The 26,889-nt window shown below is 35.8% G+C and overlaps 2 protein-coding genes across 4 annotated transcripts in view; both read left to right on the forward strand.

The window, feature by feature from the left end:
- LOC134851833 (uncharacterized) overlaps positions 1-26,889 on the forward strand; it is a 74,220-nt gene that overhangs the window by 34,893 nt on the left and 12,438 nt on the right. For both annotated transcript variants that reach the window (XM_063868092.1, XM_063868093.1), the window contains exons 9-12: positions 1,118-1,353; positions 4,008-4,032; positions 12,903-13,131; positions 13,781-13,969. In XM_063868092.1, coding sequence (XP_063724162.1) covers positions 1,118-1,353; positions 4,008-4,032; positions 12,903-13,131; positions 13,781-13,969 — 679 coding nt within the window. The remainder of the gene's footprint in view (positions 1-1,117; positions 1,354-4,007; positions 4,033-12,902; positions 13,132-13,780; positions 13,970-26,889) is intronic.
- Positions 1-26,889, forward strand: part of LOC134851834 (protein scribble homolog) — a 363,789-nt gene that overhangs the window by 34,195 nt on the left and 302,705 nt on the right. The window lies entirely within an intron of this gene.

The raw sequence follows: 26,889 nt of genomic DNA on the forward strand, positions 1-26,889 counted from the left end.
ACAGATTGCCATTTTGGCCAATTTGTGACAATTAACGCGCGATATATTTCGCGCTATTAACGCGTAAGCAAGATTTAAACCGTCTAAAAAATCGTTCCAATTTGGATCAAGGAAGATTATATACCATAATTGATTTGTTAATAGGAGCAAAATCTGTCACTTTGTTTTTAATATGGCGTGTGGGGGTGATGTTTTCACAAAAAAATCTCAAATAAAAAAAATCGTTTTTTTGTTACAATTAATTTCTTCATGTTATTACTGCTCATTTGACCTTAAAAGGCAGTCGGAACATTCAGGGCTTCGTCCTGATACGAGCAGTCTTGTTCCGACTTTCGTAACGAAAGTAACGGAATATTTGTGCTCGGGATAGTTTTTTTTTCAGACAAATTTCGACTTTTTAACTAGCCATTTTTGACGAATTTTTTATTATTCAAAAGGTATTGTTGTCCTCAAGCTTAAATTTGAAAAAATATTTCATCTGTGATCTTTTCTCGTAGTAAAGTTATATGGGTTTGAAAATTGCCATTTTGGTCAATTTGGGAAAATTAATGCGCGATATATTTAGCGCTATTAACGCGTAAGCGGAGATTTAGTCCGTCTTAGAAATTGTTCCAAATTGGTTCAAGGAAGATATTCGCCATAATTGATTTCTTAATAAGAGCGAAATTTGTCACTTCGTACTTTATATGGCGTGTGGGGGGTTGATATCACAAAAATTCTCAAATTTAAAAACTTCTTTTCTTTGTTACATCTAATTTTTTCCTGTTTTTACTGTTCCATATACCTTAAAAAGCAGTCAGAACGTAGAGGGAATTGCCCTGATACGAGCAGTTTTGTATTACAAATACAAATTGAGGCATATGCAATTGATAAATTGTCTTTTTCATATTGACTGGTACTGCTAATGCGTCGTAATTGGCTTGCGTCACTTACGAAATTTTATAGACTCAAAAATTTTACTCGATCGATAACGATACTGGGAAAAACTGAATGTTTTTGCTTGTGTATGCGAAGTGCAACTTCGCCTCTGTGTAATAGATGGCTTTAACTTCTCATGTTTATTGAATTAAAGGGCTATCAATAAGTCTATATGGAATAATATCAAGTATTGTTGCAGAAAGTGTCGGTCGCCTGACCTCAGCTGTGAACGATCGCCCTCTCATTCAAGACGAAGTCTCTCTGTCAACTATGGCTGTAAATCACCCTCCCCTCTGGAGTTGGATAATTGTGATTTGCGAATAGGATCTCAAGCTGCAACTGCGAAAACCAAAACGGTACCGGCTACTAGAGGTGCTGTTAGGCGAGCACAGTCTTTGAGCGTAGAAGCTGGAGGCGACACGGTTTTATTCGACGGTATGTCATTATTTTTATTATTAGTACTTTATTAGCGGGATTCCAGACCAAGTTGTTGCAAGTTATCTTGCTCGAAAGATAGTTTGCAATCAAGAATCAACGAGTTCAGATGAGGAACAAAAATTACGGAAACGTAGTTTTTGCCTGTAAAATCGAAAGGTGGTATTGGTTTTTGATATTTAATTGTAAAAAGTTTCGCTCAAGAAAACCCCAGCCCGCATAACAAAGCTGCTTTGTTTTTTTATGAAGGTAGAATCGATCAACTGTCAAGTTTTATCAGTTGGAGGCTCAGGTCTTAAATTTGTACCCATCGGAATATCATGTTGAGCCAATAAACATACGTTCCACACTGCTTGCGTTTATTCCGGACAATTATCGACCTAATAGAGCTCAGCATTCCCACTATTTGAGGTTTTTTTACCCCATTACATTCTACTCTACGCTATTACACCCATACTTTAAATTCTGTGAGATTTTAACCGATTACATTCTATTTTATGCCAGTACACCTAATACTATACTACAATATGTTCCAATCTGCCTTATGCCGTACTACAAAATGTTCCATTTTACACTATACCATCTTATTCTAAACCATACCATACCAAATTACGCGCTTACAACGGCAAACCATTCATTTCATGTTGCACTGTGATGAGGCGCATTGGATGGATTGTACTTCAACTTGATATCTTTGTGAACGAGCATTGAGGGTGGAGCTGCTTTGCAACTTTTGATGCAAAGAAGCCCTTTTTCAGCTCTTACAAGTTTAGTTCCATTGTCTGACCACATCACAGAGGGCGTTCCTCGCCTAGAGATAGAGCGCTCGATAGCCATCCTTCACGAACTTGGGTCAACGGATAAAAACGAAATCAAAGAGAATGACGTGGAAACCCCAGCCGTTTTTTTTGGTTAATTGACCAATGGCAACATAAAGGTGTTGAATAGTCGACTCCGCAGTTCGAGAACGGTGGGTGACGGTAACCTAATCGCTCTACGGGAAGGTCAGACATCATCGTACAAAACAAACCTACGGTACATGATGGAGCGGAGTTAGTTAATGAATTGCTTATCATCTTTTAGATAGAAGCGGAGAAAAAAGCGGAGCAGCCGGTACTAGCTATCCAATAATTCGGTTACAGAAAGACGGTAAGTGCGACCAGTAGAACTTACCGATCCATTAGGTCCCACGCAAAAAGACTATGAATATATACGACTTCTTAAAATGTTTTCTGAGGCCAGTAGCTCACACTCGGCTGGAAACGAGTCTAACTTGAATGAAGCAGAAGTTTTTCTTCGACGATATGAATTTCCGCAAGATCGGTTATGCATTTATGCGATTTTCTGAAACGACGAGGACCAGGTAAAAGCCATGTTTGCGACCACGTGTTTTATCGATACTGCATTAAATTGTGCGGACCGCTCAGACCACCATTCAGATCATAGACTGGACCTAGTCGGGTTCTATCGATAACCGCCCTATTTGGATTGAAAGGTCAATTAGGGGTCTTCAGGAACAATGGACCGGTGACCCAGCTGCTTCATTTCAGAGAGTAAGCGGCAATACCACGAGTTTCTGTATCGGCAGGGTTGTCTCCAATCACAACATGAAACCATCGAACCGATGTCGACTCAAGGATATCAGCTACTCGGTTGACAGCAAAACTGGGTTGTTTGCTGGTTGAATTCAACCACTGAATCAACGCTCGGCTTTAACACTACAAATACTCAGGGTTAGAGCTTTCTCAATATCGTCGTTAAGGCCGAGTTGCCAGAAGTAAAACTTGCAGTTCCTACTTTGGTATTGACAGCACCTTCCTTTGCGCCTCTCTTATTTTGCTAAAAACAAGTGGAAGTTTGAAATGGAGTTTGACCGATTACAGAGGAATGCCACTGAAAAAAATACGTCTAGTGAGCTATCGCCAAAAATGTGAAGCTAAACTTCATCAGCTGCAAACTTGAAGTAGGAACGCGGAATCGTGAGTTGGCCTTAAGTCGATGGTCCGTAATGTCTTTTGATGAATTTCAGGCACAGCAATTTTGGCAAGGTATCCTTGCATTGCTGTCCGCTCAGTCCCGAAGTAACAGGTGGGCGCGTACATAATTTATTACGCATCCCTTTGGGAAAAATTTCAAAAAGAGAAAGATCGTCTTCTCGGTTTATCGCTGTTGGCTTTTTGCACTTATGGGTCCTCCACCTCAAGCGGTGAATGTTCTCATTCGGTTTCCAGTTCCTTCCTGAATTATTGGCCGTCGACTAGAAAGATTTAATTATGATGTTGATAAAAATCGCCAGATATTTAACTCATTTTAGAAGTAGTGAGCATGACTATGTTAAAATATACAAATTTTGTAATCATTTTTGTTTGAATACTTGAAAACGGAGAACTAAGTTTGTTAATTTGGATAGTTTTCTAAACATCATAGACATAAAAGACACTCATGTCTTTGAAAAATATGCTAAATGGAATACTGAAATAACAGTATGTTTTGTCCTGCTACTCATATTCAGGCGCACGCGTAACATGTTAGGCTAGCCTTCGTATGCGGTCATCAGGAAAATTCCGTCTCTCTGGGTGTTGCGTTTACGTGTGAAGCCTATTAAAAAGTACCCTTTCTAGGTTCAGAACATGAATAGCATTGTTTGGTTTAAGGCCTTGACGCAATTCCATCGAAAAGGTACATAATGCTAACTTTGACATGTTGACAGAATGAGCTTGTTGTCTATTAAATAACCTTCATACTAATTTGCTTCCAAATATTCTGTATTGATACACTGACCTATATTACTTTAGCAATGAGGAACACAGTATTTAATTGCTTATGAGTTATGTGAATTTTCACATAGCTTCGTCGTCTGTTGTTTTTGTTCCGATCGTAGAAAATGTGGAAGGAACTTTGTATTCGAGTGTTTTAGTTTTTTTGTTTTTACACCCAAAATCGGGCAATAATCATCGGAATGGGTCAAGTGATATATCTTATGAAAGCCCTTTCAGTCGTAATTCGAGCGAAATAAAAAATTTGTCCTAGTGTCGAGAAAAATTAGTTTGAAATTTTGATTTCTTGTCTCTTTGAGCAACCGACCGGCTAATTTTGAGCGAATAAAGCAATTGAGGATCGTTAGTTATATGAAAATTGGTTTTTAGGCTAAGAAAACTAGTTTCAGAAGCTTCGTTTAGCGCTTCCTTGCCAATAAATCTATTCAAAAAATATAAATTTTTGTGCAAAAAAAATTGTATTTTTTTTGATCTTTTTTAATATATTTTTTGTTTGTTATTGTTTTTTGATGATAAATGCCGATTATACCGAATTCGATAATTTTCTACGTGCTTGTTTAGTTCTCTGATCGCACTAATTTGGGGAAAAGACGACACATAATTGTAGAAAAATTATTTTTCTTGTTTTATCAATGTGGTCGGAACATTCTGCACTACTTGCACAGCAACCGGCTATTCTTGTTTTTTTTCTTAGCGAAAAAAGTTCAGGCTCATTTTTATGCTTTGGCTGTATAAATTTTGAATTATGCTCTCCAATAAGAAAAAAAATGCCAATGACGCGAAAAGGCGTGATTAATCAAGAGTCGATGAACGTCGTTCAGACTCTTATATGAGTCGTGATGATTTTTTTTCGGTATTTTTTTCACGAAAGCTTAAGAATTTGATCAGGCGCAAATTTTACTTTTTCGCGGGTGATTTTTGATTTATTTTTAAGTTCAGTTCATTTCCTTTGTTACTATCGAACAGCAAAAGTGTCAAGTTCAAGAAAAAATGGACTTCTAGTTTTGAAAGTGGAATTCAGTTTTCCCAGCTAGATAAAAATCTTTATTATTGGTCCTTTTTTCCAATTGGCTTAATTTTATCAGAAAAGTGCCAGTCATAAATTTTCTACAAATTCAAAGAGCTTTGAAGTCGTACGTTTTTTCTTCGAAAATTGAGAGGTTTTCAAAAAAAGGAAGTCAATTTTTTCTGAACTTTTGTTCATTGACTTTCCAATTGTCTGTTGGCTATGTTTTTTAGATTCAAAAACGGATGTTAAGCTTCCCAGCGCACCTCACCATACAGGGATTGGACCCCCTTGCCATCCAAAGGGTTTCTGGTACTATTTTAAACACCATTATTTTGAAAGATTGTAACCAAAAACGGAAAAATCTTTCAAAAGTGCCCGAAAATATTGTTCGGATCCGTCATTTTGAGAGTGTGAACGTAGTGAGTACTTTTATATAGGTCTTGCTGATTTTTTTGTTTTCTTTTCAGGAAAAAACCTTAAAATTTGTTCATGCTCAGTTTTGATTTTGTTGCGAATCATACCATTCTTTCTTATTTTATTTAATTAATCTTAAATTACTTTAACCGGTTAGTTTAGATTTGACATTGTTATGTTCATTCTCTCCGGCGGAGAGAATGCTCTCTCACTTTTAAATGTTTTAACTTTGAGATTAATTCACTTTTTAAACACATTTTATCTGTAACTAAGTAGAATTAGCTGTAACAAAGGAACATTTTATCATGGCGCAGTCAAACAGTAACGAATCAAACGTGAGAGGTATACCTTCATTCTGGCAAAACCACATGGTGGACCCACCAATTCCTTGGGAAGAGTAGAGCGACTTATTTCAACTAGCAATAATCGCAAAGGAAAACATCGATATCGAAAATCCAACGGAACGATATCACGCACTCCCTCCAACACTAGAAAATCCACCAGAAAACGAATCTGATTCTCAAAAAACATCTCGCTTTGAGAGGAACATCCGTGAGCAAAAGAGGTACGACGATGAAGAAATGGCCTCAATAAAGTCAGAAACTAAGAAATTCAACGGCATGAGACTAGAAGAGGCGGACAAAAAATTCAGGTCCATACTTTATTTGGCCCTCGGAAAAGAAGGAAAGAAAAAATTCGGCCAAAAGTTCACGAGAGTTAAAGTTCTGCAAATTTCTTTCAAAGAATTATGGGAAAATTTGTCCTTAGCCTTTGTGAGAAAGACAAACATAACCTTCGAAAGACACAAGCTGTTGAAAAGAAAACAGAGACAGAGAATCGCTAGAACAATTCTGGGGGGCACTCGCAGTAATGGCAAAAAGATGTGACATTCCCACAGGAGAAGACGAGTGGATTCGAGATATTTTTATCAATAATATGAAGAACTCGGACATCCAACGGAAACTTCTTACGGAAACTCTACCCCCACTAGAAGCTTTAAATGTGGCCTTGATCGATGAAAAAGGAATAACAAACCACATTAAAAGGACGAGTACTTTTAAATCCAACGCGGATACCCTTCCAATGAATCTTTTAATCATTTTAATGTAAAAAGAGAACCCACCCTAAATATCGAAAGGAACAACACGTGTATAAAATGCGGCGGAAATTTCATCAAAGGACATCTGGCAGTTTGCCCCGCAAAAGATACGACTTGTAAATATCGAGGACATTTTACTAGACTCTGTAAATCACGCCGTAAAAATGTAAATATTGTGGATAGTCAAATTGTAAATAATACAGATTGTAATTATCCTTCGGAACAATCGGATGTAAATAACGACCACGCTAATAGAGAATGGTGTGGAGTAATTAACGCATGGTCGGAGTCCGGACAGAGCGATAACGATGATTACTCTGTATTAAAATTAACAACTATCTACGACGATCAAGGAAAGGAATTGAAGAAACTATTAAACATCGGCCTAGGAAACGAAAACTAAGTAATTCTCAATATACTGGTGGATTCAGCTAGCCCCGTGAGTTTCCTTAAACAAAACGTCCTACACGAGTTGAAGTTACGAGACCCTTATGTGAAGATATATCCAGTGGACCAAGCGACTAAAGAACTTTATTGCGGATTTACGAACAATGCAATAAATATCACTGGAAAAGTAATCTTTCCCATTTTCTCAAACGGATGGTCTCATAAGGAATGCCACTTCTTCCTAACGAAAGGACATGAAAGAATCATCTTGGGAAACGACAATTTGCCAAAAGTGGGAATCGAAGTTTCACAGAAACATTACCCGCTACGCATCAACAAGAAAACTGTAAGTCTATCAATTCAATTACATTACTTGACAAAGAGAATGAAATAGATATGATTTCCAAGACTTTCAAACAACTATTCCTTCGGATTGGAAAAATAAAAAATCAAACAAAAATAACACACTTTCACGGACCACTAAAGCCAATTCAACTAAAGGGCAGGCGAGTCCCATTACATTTACTGGATTCAGTAAAAACAGAATTGATCAGACTGAAATCCAAAGGACATATCAAAAAATTAGAAAATTGCGACAAGGACAGATTTATTAGTCCGATATTTATCACTTGTAAAAAGGACAAATCGATAAAGTTAGCCCTAGATTCAAAATTTATCAACAAACAAATTTACAAGAACAAATACCAGATGCCCAACATACATGAATTAGTGGATAATGTAGCGGCTCAAATTTCCAACAATTCCACCGGAAAAGTGTGGTTCACCAATCTAGATCTAAGAATGCATATAGTCAACTGTCGTTAGACAATTTTACTAGCAGTCAATGCAATTTTAGCCTGGTAGGCGGATATATAACGGGCGCATATCAATTCTTAACTGCTTTTTATGGACTCGGCTATGCCCAATGAATTTCAAAGAGTCATGGACTCAACACTGGGAAATATTCCTTTTACCAATTGTTACCTAGACGACATTTTAGTCGCTTCCACAGGAAGTTTTATTGACCACAAGAAAATTGTTTATAAAATTTTATCAACGTTAGACAGTTGCAATTTTGCAGTTAAATGGTCGAAATGCAAGTTTTTCCAAAAGAAATCGAATGGCTCGGTTTTAAAATATCGAAATCTGGAATCGCTCCACTAATCGATAAAACCAAAGCGATTAAAGACATCCCAATTCCAAAAAATCTAAAGGAATTAAGATCATTCTTCGGGTCAACTAATCAGTACATCAAATTCGTACCCAATCTAGCATCCCTCGGAAGCCCGTTAAGACCTCTTTTAAACAAGAAGTCAATTTTCCTTTGGAATGAAGTTCATACAAAAGCGTTCGATAAGATAAAACTAGAAATAGTCAATCTTACAGAAAACACTCACTTCGACGTTAAAAGATCCACGAGAGTAAAAACCGACGCTTCACATAACGGGTTAGGTGCATCCCTCGAACAACTGCACGGGAGCGACTGGAAAACAGTATCGTTTGCTTCAAGATTTTTAAATCCCCACGAATCCAAATATTCAACAAACGAATTAGAGTTATTAGGAGTTGTATTGGCGGTGGAACATTACAAAAATTGTCTCTACGGCTCAGAATTTGAAATTATTGCCGACCACAAAGCTCTCCTTTCCGCTTTGTCACCTAATCACGGAAACAAAACGTATCATAGTCGATTGACAAGATGGGTAGATCGTCTTTTACCATTTAATTTTACTATAAAGCATTTAGCACGAAAAGACATGGGTTTTACTGACCTAATTTCAAGATCTCCTTCGGGAAAGGCAATCCCCCCATCACGATGAAGAATTCGTAGTTGCAACTACCAAAAAAATATATAACGCACTCAATCCGTTGGATAACGACAATCCATTATGTAATGCAATTAGTTCAATATCGGAAAATTCCAATTACACGAGATAACGCAATCACGTAATAATTACAGCGTTGAATTTCATTAATTCTTCTATTCCAATTTGCAATCAAAAGCATTATAGAACAGAACTCTGTAACTCTAAATGCATTCCCTCGGACTTTTCAAACACTGATCCTACTAAAATCTTTTTATCAAGTTCAGCCTTTATTTATTTCTTAAGTCTTAATAGTAGTTTAATTAGTAATCCTTCGGATTTTAAACTTATAAATAGTGTAAATATGTCTAATAAACAAATTGTAGTTAATCCTTCCACCTCCGGAGTACAGGTCTCAATCGATTTCCAAATTTCTTCTGAACACAAAAAATTAGTAAAAAAATATCGAGAAAATCTCAAGTTACCCGAAAGACCTTTGGATCTAAACACGTTATTTAACGCAAAGTTGGTCGCATTACTAACAGAAGACGACGAAATGCTAAACCCAATCGTGAAAGCTCTCCAGAACAAAGTAAAAAGCATCAATGCAAATTCCCGTTACCTGTACCAATTTTCGAAAGACCTTCACGAATCCGATGGATTATTATATATGGATGGAAAATTGGTTATTCCTTTTACACTTCGAAACGCCGTTTTAAAAACTTTACACGAATCCCACCCTGGCCAATTCGGTATGAAATACTTAGCACAATATATTTGGTGGCCTCACATAAACCGGCAGATCTACTTCCATGGGATTAACTGTACTCAAACTGGTAAGAATATAAAAAGCATTATACCTACCACACAAACTAGCGAACTTCCCGCTTTATCTGAACCTAACGAGGAACTTAACCTCGATTTCGCCGACCCATTAGATAATACCTAGGGAAAGAATAAATACATTTTATTATGTATAAACCGTTTCTCAAAATTTCCATCAGCTAAAATTACATCCTCAACGTCATCAAACACGATAATCGAATTCCTTCAAGATTATTATTTCCTCCATGGGATTCCTAACTCTATTTGTGTCGACCACGCATCCTGTTTAACTAGTCGGGATTTTTAATTATTTTGTAATTCTTTTAATATCAAATTAATATTTTGTACAGTTGGGGACCATCGTTCTAACGGCCTTGTAGAAAAACTTGTTCATACTGTAAAAATTAAAATATTAGCAATGTCACTAGAACAACAAAAACCTACATTACAATTCGCTATCTCGAAAATCATTTGGAACTTACGATCTTCCTTTCAATCAAAAATCAAATGTTCACCGTTCGAAATACATTTTAATAGAAAACCGAGCACGATCTGGAAACAATTGGCATCTAGTAAATTATCCGGTGGATTTTTAGACAAAGGGAAGTCGATCTTAAGCAAAGAAAGGGCCCTCGACTGGAACGCTGACGATCGGATAGAAGACGGGTACAAAGACTGTCTAGTACCAAAGAAGAACCAGTCACCACTTGAGAAAGGTTACGATTCAGTCCACCCTACATCTTCAAAACCTTCATCTTCCCGAGTGTCTCTAAACAGCCCGTTTAAAGCTTACTTACTCCGAAAGACCAATGGAAATATAAACGGAAATTCTTTTTATAAACAACTGGGTCAGAAAATAATAAACTCAACAAAATCTACGGTTGAACTATCCGACGGAAAAATCATTAGAAAATCGGACATCGCCATCCCAAAGTCTAAATCTTCTACAATCCGTTCATTCAGAGGAAATATTTCTTTCCCTTCTTTTATTAACACTGATTTACAAGTAGGTCCAAGAAAGACTAACAAAACAAAGCCCCAACAGACGCGGAAACTAGGCCCTAAAACGAGACGACAAATAGAGCTGCCTACTCCTGTCAACACAAGATCTAGAGGGATAAATCAACCAACTAAATCCAACAAGCCAAAACGAACCCGAAATAAAGCCTCGACTTCTAACACTGGATATTTTGCAGGTGACGAATCCATGTTCATTCCGTCGGATACATCTGACATTAGTGATTGGGAATGGATCGCGGGTGGTTTTCCATGCAGGGAAGTGATAAGAGAACGTCTCATTTCGGATAACCCCATTTTTAACGAAGAATCTATCTCATCATTAGATCCTCAAACATATCAAACTAATATAAAATCTGAGATTTTAGACGAATAACCTCAATCGATGGACTCAGCGAAAAGTCCAATCAGTATAAAACCAGCAGCCCAAACTACTTCACACTCACCTAGCAAACCTTCTACTACAGCGACATCGGAGGGCCCAAACGCTCCGTTGAATACAACGAAGGAATCGGAGGGAGAAAATCCTGTCGAATTTCCAACTTTCGAAATAGAAGACTCCTCTGATGAAAACGCGATTACTTGAGGAAAGGCATCCAAAGGAGACCATTATCACTGGTAATGATTTTAAATTAAGACGTTCGAGTCGAAATGTTGGACCTCCCCAATTCTATGCTAAAAGGTTGTACATAGATATTATAGATGAGAACGAAAATCAACCAGGCTCCGCGAAAAACCCAATACCTCTGGACGAAAACGACAGTTCGGGCTCCTTCACACAAATCAATACAAAGAATCCCTCGGATATCCAAACTCCTATTTTTGACATCCAATCGGAAGAATGTACATCGGGCTCAGTGATCTCCTCATCCTCAGAACAAATCTCTCTTATCTCCACTGATGAATCCCTGAGAGACGCTGTGAATAGTTTTGACAACTACATATATTTGGATAGTGAAATTTTCAACGCGGAGTTAGAGAAATTTATGGAAGGGGACAGTTAAACTAAAACAAAAACTCGCATTTAGACTTTAATACTTTTTATTAGTAATTCATTACAGTGCAGTTAGAATCTATCTACTTTTTGTAGTCATTGATTATAATCCGCCGGAATCATGAATTGTGCTATTCCACTTTCTAATCAGTCACTCCTTCGGAGCATTAAATTTTACTGTTGTATTGGGCAGTACTTAATTTTTCAATTACTCGGTGGACTCCTTTAGGGGGAGAAAAGGGTCAGTTATCCTGTTACGTATTGTAGCGTATGGTAGTTTAATTTTTTTCCCACTAAGGGGAATGTTGCGAATCATACCATTCTTTCTTATTTCATTTAATCTTAAATTACTTTAACCGGTTAGTTTAGATTTGACCTTGTTATGTTCATTCTCTCCGGTGGAGAGAATGCTCTCTCACTTTTAAATGTTTTAACTTTGAGATTAATTCACTTTTTAAACACATTTTATCTGTAACTAAGTAGAATTAGCTGTAACAAAGGAACATTTAATCCGATTTTTCGCGATATGACTTCTGATTTCTTATAAGATTCAGTGCATTTCTAATGTTAAAAGGAAGGCAAACTCCACTATCGAACATCAAAAGTGTAAAGGTCACGATAAACGTGATCGACTTCTGACTTCGAAAATGAAAAATATCAGACTTCCCAGTGAAATAAAAGTTATACGTATTGATCCAGTTTTCTTAAATTACGTTAATTTTAACAAAAAAGTGTTTATCATAAATTTTCCTACAAAGAGCTTCAAGGCCATCTATTTTCTTAAAGTTCAAAAGTTGAAGGCTCTTGAAAAAACAAGTCAGTTTTTTTTCAGTTTCCTTGCGTTCATTACTCTTTTCCAACTGTTAGTTGGCTATGTTTGATAATCGCCTGCCGCGCAAACTTTTATTGGCGATCGTCTAAAACACTTTTTAACAAAGCTAGACTATTTGTTAAATAACTATTGATTCAGTCTTCTCAAATTTTCTCAATTTCAGCAGCAAAATTAGAAAGAAAAAATTAGTTATTGGTTTCCTGAGTTAGTTGACTTTGTGTCAACTGTTCATGGCTATGGTCTTAGTTTTTTCATCTTCAGCTATTCAGACGGAGTATGTGTCAGAATTAATATGAAATCTCTTACTTCTCTAATATTAATCAGAATTGATTCCCCGCTCTGAATATAGAAAAAAGGTTAAATTCGATATCAATCTAAAAACCTGATTAGGTATGATTCGCGTTCTACTGGCGAATGTGCTATGCAGTCTCCTTCAAATCCGCTCAGAGAAGATACTGTCAGCAATACTGAACAGGAAAGAGTAGTTACTCTCTCGAGGAATGATCTATCGCGGGGTTTCGGGTTTCGCTTCTGTGGCGGAAATGTACATGGACTATTCGTGTGCAGTGTGATGCCTTCATGCTCGCATTTATTGCACGTCGGAGATCTCATTTTAGAGGTAATTTATATCTTACGGTAATAATGTTTTACAACTACAAGGTTCGCGTTTTTTTCTCCAGTCTGCCAGTTGTAAATTTTCTTAGTACTTTGAATTTCGAAATTTTACCTTTATTTTGGTCACATTGTTCACGCTAAAATTTGATTAATGATTTTTTTGAGTTCAATTCTAATTCGTCTGCCAAGTGAAAGAAAATTAGGTTCCCCAATAAAATAGTACAAATATCGCGGAGCATAAATGTAGCTTCTAGTTTCAAGAAATTTGATATTTTTAATTGACATCGGATTTATAGATAATTTCATTGATCCAATTATCTCAAATTGGGTTAGTTTTATCAAAAAATTCAATAAGAAATATTCTGGAACTAAAGTGTTTTGATATTCTTTTTGCTTGAAAATGTTTCGAAATTTTCTGTCGTTTTTTTCCGTTTTCGTGTGTTCATTCATAATTTCCCTTCTTTCAGTTGGCTATGTTCAAAAAATTTTAGTTTTGTTTGTTCCATAAAATTAGTAACAGTTTTATTACTGTCTGTTGGCTGTTTTGTCTTGGAAATAAAAAATTTAAAGATTTTTGTCGGAAATAACTGTTTAATGCCTTGCCTTCGATAGAAACAATTGCTGTTATATAATGCCATAATGTTTTCCTGTAGGTGAATGACCTAAGTGTTTTGCATGCAACGCTTGAGGAACTATTCATTCTTCTTAAGACGAACCGAGAGTACGAGGTCAAACTGAGAGTTAAAGCAGAAACAAAACTGTACAAGCAGACTCAGCAACTTCAATCGGCGTCAAATGAGGCGAATTTTCAAAATATTACCAAAGATCAGTTCTACGTCAGAGTGAGTAATTTAACAAGTGTTTATTGTGAAGTAGTAGTTTTAATTTTAAACCGCTTAAATACGTCGTTTTCCAGCAACTGTATTCCCTTAAATATTAACAATTGTTTTAATAAGTGTAAAAGAACGAAGTGAAAAACGTCAACGGCTTCCTTTTTCAAAGAGGGACCTCAATTTTTGAATTTCCAGCTAAAGAAGAAAATCTCCTATTGATTCATTTTTTTAATTGGGATAATTTTCAGAATGGGATAACTTTCAGAGTGTTTATCATTAAGATTTCTGTAAGTTTAAAGAGCTTTAACCTGAAAGTTTTTTCTTCGAAAATTTTCAATCATCTTTTTTTCGTTTTTTTTGTCACATTGGAAATTTCTGTCCTCTGTGTATCGGTGGCTAGTTTTTGCCGTTCGCCAAGGTACCGTGTCACAGAGGGAAGGTCGTGAGACTCCCAATCGGAAGTTCAATGCCGCACTTGGCACTAGTTTTTTTCTAAATTGATTTTGGTAGCATTTTTGCTGCATTGCACTAGCAATATTTATAAGCATCTGTAGCTGCTTTTTTGCTGGCTAGTGTTAGGATGCGTTTAATTCCGAGGACGGAGGTTCGGATCCGTCATATAGCAAAAAAATTTTAAATTCAATAGTTGTTTCTTTGCTTTTCATTTCACTTTTTACAGCTGCTTTTTGTCGTTTTCTCGCTGTTGTTTGCGAAGTACATCTTCACCTACATGCAAATTTTTAAGTTTTGTTGCCTGTATGATAAAGTTTAAAAGAACAAAGTTATTTTCTATTTAATAGTTTGCGATGATTTTTTTCAGAAACTTTTATTTTTTGCTGTATGACTTAAATTCACTCCATTTTCTTAGTTGAAAGGAAGAAAAACTCCACGTTCGAACAGCAAAAGTAAAGGTCACGTTTTTTCGTTTTTTTTTTTCAGGAAAAGTCTTCAGATTTGTTCAGGCTCAAATTTACTTTTTCGCGGTTTGACTTTTGATTTTTTTCAAGTTCAACTCGTTTCCTTTGTTAAAAGGAAGGTAAACTCCACTGTCAAACAGCGAAAGGTTAAAGGTCACGAAAAACGTGGTCGACTTCCAATTTCGAAAATGGAATTTCATTATCAGATTTCTCAGCCTGTGGAACAAAAATTTTACCTATTAATCCAGTTTTCCCAAGTTGGGTTAGTTTTCTCAAAGAAGTATCAACCTTAAATTGTTCTAGTAATTCAAAGAGTTTTAAGGCCATCAAAATTATAACAACAAGTATACGAACAACGCCAAGTAGATCTCAAATTAGCAATCGACCGGTCTAAAACCAGCAATTCTCTGGATATAAAGCAAGCGAAAAACCACCTCAGAGTTTGCAAAAATGGTTATATATAACTGCAAATTGACCCAATATTTCGGTGAAAATTTTATGCCTGACGAACGTCAATTGGTACGATAAAAATTTCATAAATGCACTTGTTTTCTTTGGAATTGGTGTGTATAATTTGGTTGTCGTCTAATTTAACGTCACAATTTTACAATGTATCTCGGCGAATAGTTATTTAAAACTGAATAGTTATTTAAAACTAGGTGAAACAGATGAAATAAAGCACGAATCAGCACGATCCTTATGTACCTTATGTAATTGAGTGCTAGGAGCCTCAAATTCTTCTTGCCATCTGAATTCAACATAGAGTTTTTCTGGGTTTGAGTAAGCTGGTGGCTGGCATCCATCCATGCTTATAGAGAATCGCGCCGCTCTTCGTTCGCTGTCTACTTATATTTTTCAGGTTCTGCTCTTTTATGTTTTGGTTAAATGTAAATGAACGAATTGAAGAAACTTATTTTGATCGTTGATTTTTTTTCCAGGAGAAAATCTTGATCGTTGGCTGTTTGCTGATTTTTCGAAAATCCATTTTGATCCCGTGGACTGCTTTGTACGGTTGGGTTGAGGTTAAAGAAAATACGAGTTACAAACAGAAAGAGTTAAAAGAAAATCAAAATTTGGCTAACAATAACGTAATTTTACACAGACTTTTTTTTTTACTTATGAGGGAAATACTTCACTTGGTCCTAAACTGATTTTAAAAACGCAATTCGGACTACAAACTTTTTTGCACGCACACAATTAATTAGGCGACTGACCTAATAGCATGTGTGTATTGGCAAGCCCACAGAAAAGAGTGCAGTTGATTCGCTTGCTAATTCAGGTTTTGCATACCGAAGTTTGCAAATTTGAATAGCGTGCATTTCGCCGAAGCTTAGTTTTAAAATCTTTAAGCGCTCGAAAATTCGAATAGTAATCTATAATTCTAACAAATAAAATAAAATTTAAGCTAAGTTAGTTTTCGTTCGAACGAACATCTAATCAGCAATTATCGCATTTCGATAGGCATATCTGATTTTACCACGCCACCAATAAATTCAGTAGGCCGAAAGAAAAGTGAAATTGCGGGTTAATGGTTAGTCTTTAGCAGGGTTTTGCGATTCTTGGAATTTCAAAAACAAGTATATATTCCAATTCAATGCGGGCTTGCAACAATTTAATTCAATTCTTGATTTAACAGCCGAAAAAAATCCACAAAATCAATAAGGAAGTCTAAATCGCCATTTTTCATGTCTTTGTGGCCTTAAAGCCAATATCTGAGAGAAAACGTACCGTTAAGATCTATATACATAAGAAAAGTTAGGTTTGAAAGTGGAATGTTGAGCATTGGTTATTTGCGGGGGACCGATCTACTTGCATGCGTGTCGCCTAGCATGCAGCTGCTATTAGCATAAATACAATTCAAACTCTTAGGACAAACTCAAAGTTTTCAACCAATCAGATCACAGCAAACAAATCAAAGCCAAATTAATAAAATTAAAGTAATTTTATAAAAACTAAGTTAATTAATTCAAAGAGGTTTCAAATTCTTCCTTCAAAGACACGAGGGGAACATATTTAGTAATAGACGATTACATATCCAGGCAAGCTTCGAAAAGCTGCAAATGCGGTTTTGCATTTGATAATGAAAAAAAAACAGACTAACTGGTTACAGTAAAGCACATAAATCATGACCCAGCGGACAAAAATTTTCGACAAATATTCACCCAATTACGAAAAAACCAGTCAAGAGTTCAAAAGATGGGTCTTTTTACCTATTCCGCCCAAAAATCAATATTTCACCATCTTGAACTGAAACTATTTTGCTTCAATCTGATTGGCTAGAATAAGCCAATCAAATTTCACTATCATCTCAAAATGTTTTCACAATTTTAAATCGAAGTATTAATGAGCCGAAAATGAATTATAGTTGGCTTGTAATGAAGAATGTTTGGAACTACTCAAAATTATTTCAAATTCGCTCCAGAGTGTTACCCAGATAAGAAAAAAAAATACAGAAACAGCTCCAGGGAAAAAATGACCACATTCGTATCTGCTCAAAGTTTGGCCTTGATAGAAGTCGGATTAAGAATAAAGTGGTCGCATTTGTATTAATTGAACTAACCAGTGATAACAGTATATTGCTCTCAGAATTTATATATTGAATATTGCAAATCGCAAAATTGAGAGTTTGGGGCTGAATAAGTAAAAAGGCCCGAAAAGATTGTACAATTTAGTTATAAACAATTTAGTTATGACGATTTTTTTCCGCCCGAATATCATAAAACTTGCCCTAAATGGTTTCTGCAGTAATACCGCCGGACCTTTATTCAGCATTTTTGGCTCCACCTGCACCCACCTGGAAAAAACCGAGTCCTGTGAAAGTTTTTTCTACTCAATTTGAACAATTCATTGGGTGTTGCAGTTTTTCGTACCCAAAATTTATTAGTCGAAGCTTTAAAAATTTGATACCTGTTATGCGGCGGTGCTTTCTGGATAGCGTCAAGGCAAAACGAGCAAATTTATTCAGTTTTCATCCTAATCGAACAGAAACATCCGAGTTGCTGGGTGTTTTCGAGCGGAAAATCTGAAAGTCATTATAGAATCTATTGAATGTTCTTCATTGCACATTGTTTTACCAAACATCATCTTCCTTGTAAACGCGAAAACATTAATTTCGATTACTAAACCGGTTTAATAAGTTGTGTACGACATTTTCCCCCAATTTTTGGCATTACGGCTGTAATTTTCCTTATACGCAAGCCCTATATCGAAAAGTTTTGTCCTACGTTTATACAAATGCTTATCGGCAAAACCAAAAAATTGATCTGATTGGGTGCTGTTTTTGGACTTTTTCGTAATTGAGTAATTATTTTCATTGCGTATGCTAAGCGACACGCATGCAAATCGCTCTATACCATTATTTGAAGATTTATTATACAGAGCTGATTTAAATTATCCGGAAAAAAACGAACAAAACTTGAATTTTCAAACGCGTTTTTCTCAAATTGGGTTAAGATTAGACAAAAAGTGAAGTGTACAAAAGTTGCTTAGAATTTCACCAGAATTATTATGATGCCATTTTTTCTCCGAAATTCTCAACAAAAATTTTACCCCAAAAATGGGTCATTTTGGCTTTTTTCATTTAATCAAGAATTACGCGGGAACTACTTTGTTAATTGATAAGAAAATTATATCACAGGAAGCCTCTTACGCAGTTCAACAAAGTTTAAAAAGGGTTTAATCTCCAAAAACCAGTATAAGAGAAAAAAAATCACTTGATAGTCAATAAATTTTTTTTTTACTATATAAAACCCAGAATCTCTGTTTAAAAATTTATTTTAAACAATTTGCGCAAATTTTTGGAGATTTAACCCTTCTTAAACTTTGTTGAGCTGCGTAAGAGGCTACCTGTGATATAATTTTCTTATCAATTAACAAAGTAGTTTCCGCGTAATTCTTGATTAATTGAAAAAAGCCAAATTGACCCATTTTTGGGGTACAATTTTGGTTGAGAATTTTGGAGAAAAGAGGCACCATATTAATTCTGGTGAAATTCTAAGCAACTTTTAGTCTCTTCACTTTTTGTCTAATCTTAACCCAATTTGAGAAAAACGCGTTTGAAAATTCAAGTTTTTGAGTTAGGACCGAAGTGTAACTCATAGAGTAATTTCGGATAGGGTACACCGTCTGCTCGTCACGCTATCTTATTTTCGGCCGGATAGATTCGTGCAACTTCTTAGTCTAATACCGATCCTAATCTTACTCTTATACTATCTAGTCTCAGGTTGTTTAACTAGTCTCTGCTAGGCTCAATAGATCTAGGGTATACTGGTTTACTGCGGCTGCTGAAGTGCTCGGGAGAGTCCAACTAATTTCTAAGTTAAATTCAAATCTCTCTGGTGCTGAAATTACAAGTAACTTCAGCACTTACAAATAAGTGGGTTGTTAGTTAGATGGATCATGATTGGTTAATATTAAATACTTTACATTGGTAAAACATTTAATTTATCCAATCATAAAATATAGTTTAGATCAGGTTCCACCCATCCGGGTTTTACAGAGTTTTTTAGAACAGTTCTTCTGTAATTCAAGGGTGGATGATGGACGTTGGTATTTGGCGAACATCATAATTTTCTTCCGCTTCTTCTTGTGACAACGACTGAATCTTTGCAACAAAATCAATTCTGATTTCAGAATGGTTGGCTATGTCAGGTTTTTCTGTTCTTCGGGGAGAACTTCTTTTTGTGTCTGATCTAGCTTGGGAATGGCGTGGAGATTGTGCGTGGAGGGGATGCCTGGTTACTCGGATCTGTACGTATACTTGAACATCGAGGTGGTCATTGGTCTAGTTCAATGAAGTCCTTTTCTGCGAAGTCAAGTCGTACTCTAAATCCTTTGAGTTGTGATTGTGAGCGGCATATCGATTGTAGTTGGTTATTCTCTCTCGAGTGTAGTGAGGTCGTCTTGTCTTTTGATGTTCGTCCTTGGTGTTGTATTCTGATCTATATATTGCATCATGTGATTTTACATTTTATAAAACTTTTATTAGTTTAATATTTTTTAATCATGATTTTAGTTAGTTGTTTTCACAAAAGCTTTTTGTTTTAGTTCGGTTATTTTGAAGAGTTACTCACCCTTGAGTAGCTCTTATTAAAAATAAAGGTGTGGTCACAAAGCGTGGATGTAGCGCGGTGGGTTAGGCCGGCTATAGAGCATGCTCAGGACGTCCTTTCCTGGTGGGTTAGGCCAGGAGTGGGAGTATGATTTCATGCGGTGTTTGTGAGGGGTCCTGTTATGTGACAACGTTTTATGTTGGGTTTGTTGTGGTTTTACTTATGTCTTGTTGGTTATGTACTTTTTCCAAAAAGCAAATTGTTTGTGGTATGGGTTTGTCTTTCGACTTTTTTGTGTTTTATTATTTCTTTCTAAGACTTTATAATAGTCTTCAAAAGAATAAATTATCCAGTTTTAAACTGGGTTAATCCGGTTTGGGTACCGTTGGTTTCCTTTTCTTAGTCATGCTGTTATTCTATGATTTGTGGTATTTAGTAAGCTGCGTTGGTTAGTTTTGTTTAGTATATGATTCCTTTCCAACCGGGTTAAAGGAAAGTTTGAAACTTGTTATCGTGTGTTAGAGTTATTGAGTGTGAAAACTTGAAACTGAAATTCATTATTTTAAACAATTCTTCGTGGGCGAGCTGTGCGAGTGTGGATAGAATTTCTGTGCAAATGAATAAAAATATCAAAAGGTTAGTACTGCAATCGCATTTTATTAATTTACTGCATAGAATTTGGAAATTTACTGCTAGTTATGGGGGAATTTTAAGATACAAATTTTCATCATAATTAGATTTACTGCTGTTGGGGGAAAATTTATAAATTAATTTACTGCATTGGTATTATATTTATTTAATTGTTGGTGCAAAAGTTTAATAGGGTCTTAAACAGTTTTGAAGAAGTTTGCTATTTTTTATTTTTCTTTTGTGAATTTTTCAGATGGTCTAGGATGAAGGCTAAAAATCTAAAGAAAACATGAATAAAGAATGGTGAGTTTTTAATATTTTAACTAGTTAGTGATATCATTTAATTCATACTTACCTGTTAGTCGTCGGGGAAAAAACCGTGGGGGAAGATGTCGTGAATTAGTTCTGAAGTTGTTAGTAGTTTAGCTAGAATGCGGATGATATTTTTAGTCTGAAGTAGTGGCCAAAGCAATTGAAGTGCCTTAATAGTGGTTAGTTCTTCAGTGCCTACTGCAAACTCATAAGGTGTGTTTTGGATTAAGTTATATAATTTGTGGTTAAATTTCGTGTTGTGGATGAATTCTAAAATTGGTATTTCTATAGGCTGTACAAACTCGTGCGGGATAAGGAAGGGTCGGGATTCTTCGGCGTTGAAGGTCTTGGTGATGGGGCAGAAAATGTACATTTGGGTTATGGGGTCATAATTACGAAGAATACCATGGAGGTTAGTGTCTTTAATACAATATGTGAAATTTAGGAAATACGGTGAAGTGTATTTTGAATTGATGAATTGAAAACGATGGTGTGGTTGTCTAGAGGGTGTGTGGAGGTCAAAGTGATTTTGGATGAAACGATAGTAACTGTATGTATGTGTTTGTTTAGTGCGCAACATAATATCATGTGAGCAGTGCAAATCTCTTTCGTGTGGTGCAAGGAAATGAAAGGTTAGTGAAAAGATTTGGAAGCGTTCTTTAAAACTTTCGTATGCTTGTGTGTTTGTTAGTGCTTCTGAAATAATGTGATCAAACTTTCGGTCGAAGATGTTTAGTGTAAATACATATGGTGTCTTGATGAAAAATTTCTCGGTGATTTGTGGATTAGCGAAGCGATCGTCGTCTAAGAATTGATCTTGGTTAGCTCTAATGATGTTGTGATCGTAGTATTCTAGTGTATATTCATTAGCTCTAGGTGCAGTGTGTATTTTTAGTGATTTTTTATATCCAACGTAAGTAAACTGTCTAGCGGTTAGTGGTGTAGTTAGTCGATATAGCATGTCTTTGTTTCGTTCTATATCGATGGAAGTGTTGGATAAAGGTAAGCAAAGAGGGTTAGTGAAATGATAATATGAGGTCCAAGAGAGAGTGGGCATTAAAACGTATTCATCTACAAAGTTGCGTGTTTCGTTAGTGTCGTGAGGGGTGTTTAAGGTGTATTGTGGGAATGAGGGTAAGGTGATGGCTAAAAATTCTTTTGTGTTAGTATGCTTGGGGTGGTTGATGTATTCACGGGCTGTTCCTGGATTTGCTGGGAAAGGATGGTTGGGGAACTTTCTTTTAAAAGTGCGGTAAGCTCTATTAGTGTTGAGTGAAGATTCAGTTGATGTGGATGATGGTGCTAGTGATTCAGTATAAGTTGAAGAGGGTGTAGGGGTAGGGGGGTTGGATGAATTTATTGTGGAGGAGATTTGGTTTATGGTTGGGGTATTAAGGTGGTAGGGTTGTTGTTGAAGGGTAATAAAATTATCTAGCTCTGGGGAGATTCGGGGGGTGTCTGGAGAATGAGATGATTGGTCAGAATGGTATGAGGAATAGGTTGGGGTAACTTGGGAAGCATAAGAGGGTGTGGGAGTAATTGGGTCAGGGTTATTGGATAATATGGGTTGAAAAGGGGGTTGAGAAAAATTAGAAGAGTTATGAAAATTATTGGATGGGGATGGTTCTGAGTCGGCGAATTCATCGGGGGTTTCAATATTCGGGTTATTTAGCTGTGAGATGGAGTATAAAACTGAAATATGTGAGTTAGTGTCGGAATTCATGCCTGATGTTACATTGCTAGATGGAAAATCGGGTGGCGGGAAAGCAAAAAGGGGTATTATTGGGAATGTAGAGGTAAGATTGGTTGGGTGGGAATTTGATCGGTGTAGTGATCCAAGTTGGCGGCTCATCGTGGGCTAAAAAAATGATTATTTTGAGACTGAAAAGCGGTGGTATGGGGTTGTTCAATAATTTGTTCATAAGTATTATCATCTTGTGGCTGGTGTGTCATTATATGTTGAATGGGACTTTGTGATGTGGTGAGTCGAAAATTTGGGTTATGTGTGATGGCTAAATTTCGAAAATTTCGTGGGACTAGGGATAGTGGATGGTTATTTGGTAGGGGTGGTAATTGTGGTGCCGTTGGCGTTATGTCTACATTGTTATGTTCTTCGTCGTATGTATTTTGTCGTGTTGTTATTTTTGTGTTATATTCTTTTATTTGTGCGTCTAAAAGAATTTTGTTTATAGATGTAGAAAAGATTCCAAAAAATCCTGCAAAGAGTATGCGTGCTACGCTTGCTTGTCTGTTTACTTGTGTGTGTATAGCACATGTATTGTAGATTCCTTTTAAGAGTGAGAAAAGAAATCCAATAAAGTTAAACATTGCGTATAAAATAGTCAATTTTTCTAAGATGTAGTAGGGCCATCCTAGAAAATCAAGGATTTCATTTTTGAGTGTAACAAAGCTAAAAATGTTAATTGGTGATATATCTTGGGGACGGTATTTTTCGCCGTTTAGATATATATAATCTTTAATGTCTTTAAAATATCCGCTATAGTCTTGCGTGTAGATATCGGCAAATCCTGCGGTTTCTGCAAGTTTGCGTAAGTTTTGGTCAATTGATTGTCTTTGTATAGTGTCCATTTGTGTTAATAATTCTTGGAATTGTTGTGTTCTAATGTGATGTTGAATATCTGATTTTGAATAGATTCCTATTGATTGTAAGTCTATATTTGGGTTTCGAGCGATAGCGCGAATGCTTTCTGGTGAAAATTTTTTGAGTGATTGCATTAATGTGGGATATGGAGTGAGAAGATAATATTTATTTTCATCAGGGTTTAGTTGTACTACATTGTGGCTATTTTCTGATCCACATGGGACTGCGGTATCCCAGAAATAGGTTCTTCGTGAAAGTGTATCCACGAAATGTACTTTATTCTTATAAAAGATAGGGATTCTTTTATAACATCGTTTATCTTCAAAAACGTATAGTGGTGATACTTTTTTAGTACAAGTATAAAACCATAAGATGTTTCCTTCGTAGTCTAAAAAATTTGATCTATTTCCTGATAATAAGTATCCTGCGTAGGGTATTTTTAATACTGCTAGTGCAAGTGATTGTAATATTTGTGTTCGTTCTAATTCGCATAGTTGGTGTAGTGTTTCTAATTCGGAGAGTGACATTTCTTGAAAAATGCGGCTAATTGTATAGTCTAGTTTCATATCCAAATGAATATCATAGTGGATATTACCGAAATATGTAGTATTCATTAGTGATAATTCTTGTAAGCGTGTGCTTCTGGTGTCATAAGGTTTTAGATGTCCACCAGGTTGTCCGTTGCTTTTTTCAAAATTAACTGGTATATAGGATGTTCCTTCGTTTAGAGGATGACCTGTGGCATATGGGTCGATTTTTACTTTTCCAGTGGTCATGTCGAATCCTTTTTCGTATTCAACTAATATTTCAGAGTATTGTGTTCTGTGAAGTGGATTCCTGTATTTACATGCAAGTTCTGTTTCTTGATATATTTGAAATCGTGTCAATTTATTTTCTATATTGTCTATGTTTCTAAAATCGGAACTTAGTTTGCGTGATGGATGGACTTGTTCATAAGGAATTGATTGTATGAAATATTTTTCGTGAAATTTTATCATACGAGCGTGTATTTTTGCTACTTGAAATGTTGTACATGTATCTTCGGGGAACCAAACAATTGTTGCTTGTGTTCTTGTTGTAGGGTCGCAATATCCTTGATCATTTTTACAAGGTAGTCGGATTCCTTGATAGATCATTGTATTATCAGATAAATCTCGTGTGAGTTGTATTTTTTCGAGTTGTATTTTCCAATCGAAAAACATTATTTCTTGGTATCCTTTATTTTTTGTGTCTGCTTTGCAGTTTGATGGGTCATTTATACCAATGTGTGGTATCCAATGTTTATCGTGTAGGTCATAGGTTAATCGTCCGTGTGCGCCGTTATACGGGTATTTTTCGTCTAGTTTTATATGTCCTTGGTGTCTTTCAAGTTGTGATTGATGTACAGAGTCTGGAAAAACTTGAAAATTAACTAATTTTCTTTGGGAATTTTTATTTTGTGTGATGTTTAGTCTAAGTAATTCATTTTTACAATCGTCGGGGTTGAGATGTAAAAGACGTTCTATATTACTTTGATAGAATGATTCATGGTCAAGTCGGTTTTTGTTTCCGTTCGAGACTTGTGAACAATGTACTTTCTTTTCGGAAAATGTCGCTGTGAATTTATAACCTGTAACTGTTGTTGCTCGGGCTTTTGAATAGAGTGTTGCTATTATATCTGTGGTTTCTATAGCTTGTGGTTCTGTTTCACATTGTGATACTTGATTTATTGCATATTTGTGTAATGTTTTTTGTTCATTTTCTTCGCAATCGTAATGTGTTACTAATAAATCTTGTGGTCCTGTACGAGGGGAAGGGTTTATGTTTTGATTTGAGGTTACTAGAAAAGGGAGTTGAAGAAAAATTAATAATTTTAGAATATACATGTGTATGATAATCCTGAGTATGGGTTATAAAATGTAATGTAACCAATTGTGTTTTTGGTGTATCTGTCGTATTTATATATTACTTCAGTAGTTATAAACGGTGGTGGTAGTGATTGAGCTGTTATGTTAGGTGGATTTAATGGGTAGGGATGTTGGGTAATATTATTTAACTTAACTGTGATTTCAAACTTTAATTGTAAACTGTTTTGTTGGAGTATTTTAATATTGTGATCACGGATATCGTTGTGAATATCTTGGCGATATTGTAATCTATTAAGTGCCCAGTTATGAAGGCGGTTACTTTCTTGATGCTGTCCAAATAATGGTGGAGGTGCTGTGAATGTATTCCAATCTAATCTTAAAGGAATATTTATTGATGATTGTTCTCGATATCTGGCGTCGAGATTATTTGGAAAATTTAAGTTAAAGGGTGGTGGTGAAAACTGGCTTATTGATGGTGTTGATGGTAGTGATAATGTTTCTGGAAGTGATGAGGATGTTGTTGTATCCGTAGAAATATCTATGGGGTCATTGACTAAATTTGGTTCACCTTGTGTAAATGAATGTGTAGTCCAATATGGCAGTCGTGATGTTAGGTTTGGGGGGTTAAAAGGATTTTCACGTATTTGTTCAGATGTTGGTGTTGAACCTAAGTAATCTGATGGTAAGCTTGAGGTGCTACGTTGTGAAAAAAGTGTAGGAGTTTCTGGTGTGATACCAGTGGTGTTTTCTGGAGTGGTTTGTGATGGGGATTGAGGTATATCAAAATGAACTCGGGGAGTTTGAAAATTTCTATTTCGTCGAGGATGTATAATTTGTCTATTTATTTCTGTTGTGTTTTGGTTTTGACTAGGATTTCTTATTCTATTTAGTTCTTGTGGTAGTGTTGGGTATAGGTTATATGTTGGTTCGCTTAGAGATGCTTGTCGTTGAGCTGGTTCTAGTGGTTCTGATAAACGAGCATGTCGTTCTTCAAAAGTGTATGGATTGTCTTGAAAAGAAATTCGTGTAGATGTTTGAGGATTTTGAGTAGTTGAAGGTGGTGTTTTGTTATCTTGGGATGATGTCGGTGAAGACTGATTCTGTGACTGTTGGGTAGCAATTTTTGATGGTTTTTTGAATTATTACTTTAGTGAGAAATTTTGTGTTTATTATAATATTCTTCCAAAAAAAGAATTAGAAGGACTGTTGCTAGGGCAAATGCGAGGATTGCTTTCTTTATACATTTACAGATGGTCAAAATGAGGGATGATAAGAATGCTATGAAAATTACAAATAATAAAAAAATATCGGTTCTACTGAAAATTGTTCGTATCATTTAGACAAATTGTATAAATCGTACCTGTGGATATAATCAAGGGTTTTGGAAAGTTGGAGGAATAGTTCGAGAATAGTGTAGAAAATTAAAAAAATGTTACAAAAAATGATTAGGATTATTAGAAAAGATTCAAGTATATCAAAAAGAAATATTATAAAGGCTTCAAGTATTGAAAAAAAATGTTTAAAATTTATAAGTATTTGAGCAACTGTTTGAGAGAAGAGCATTTAAGAA

The sequence above is a fragment of the Symsagittifera roscoffensis genome, chromosome 7 (assembly GCF_963678635.1).
Source record: "Symsagittifera roscoffensis chromosome 7, txSymRosc1.1, whole genome shotgun sequence".
Classification (NCBI taxonomy): domain Eukaryota; kingdom Metazoa; phylum Xenacoelomorpha; order Acoela; family Convolutidae; genus Symsagittifera; species Symsagittifera roscoffensis.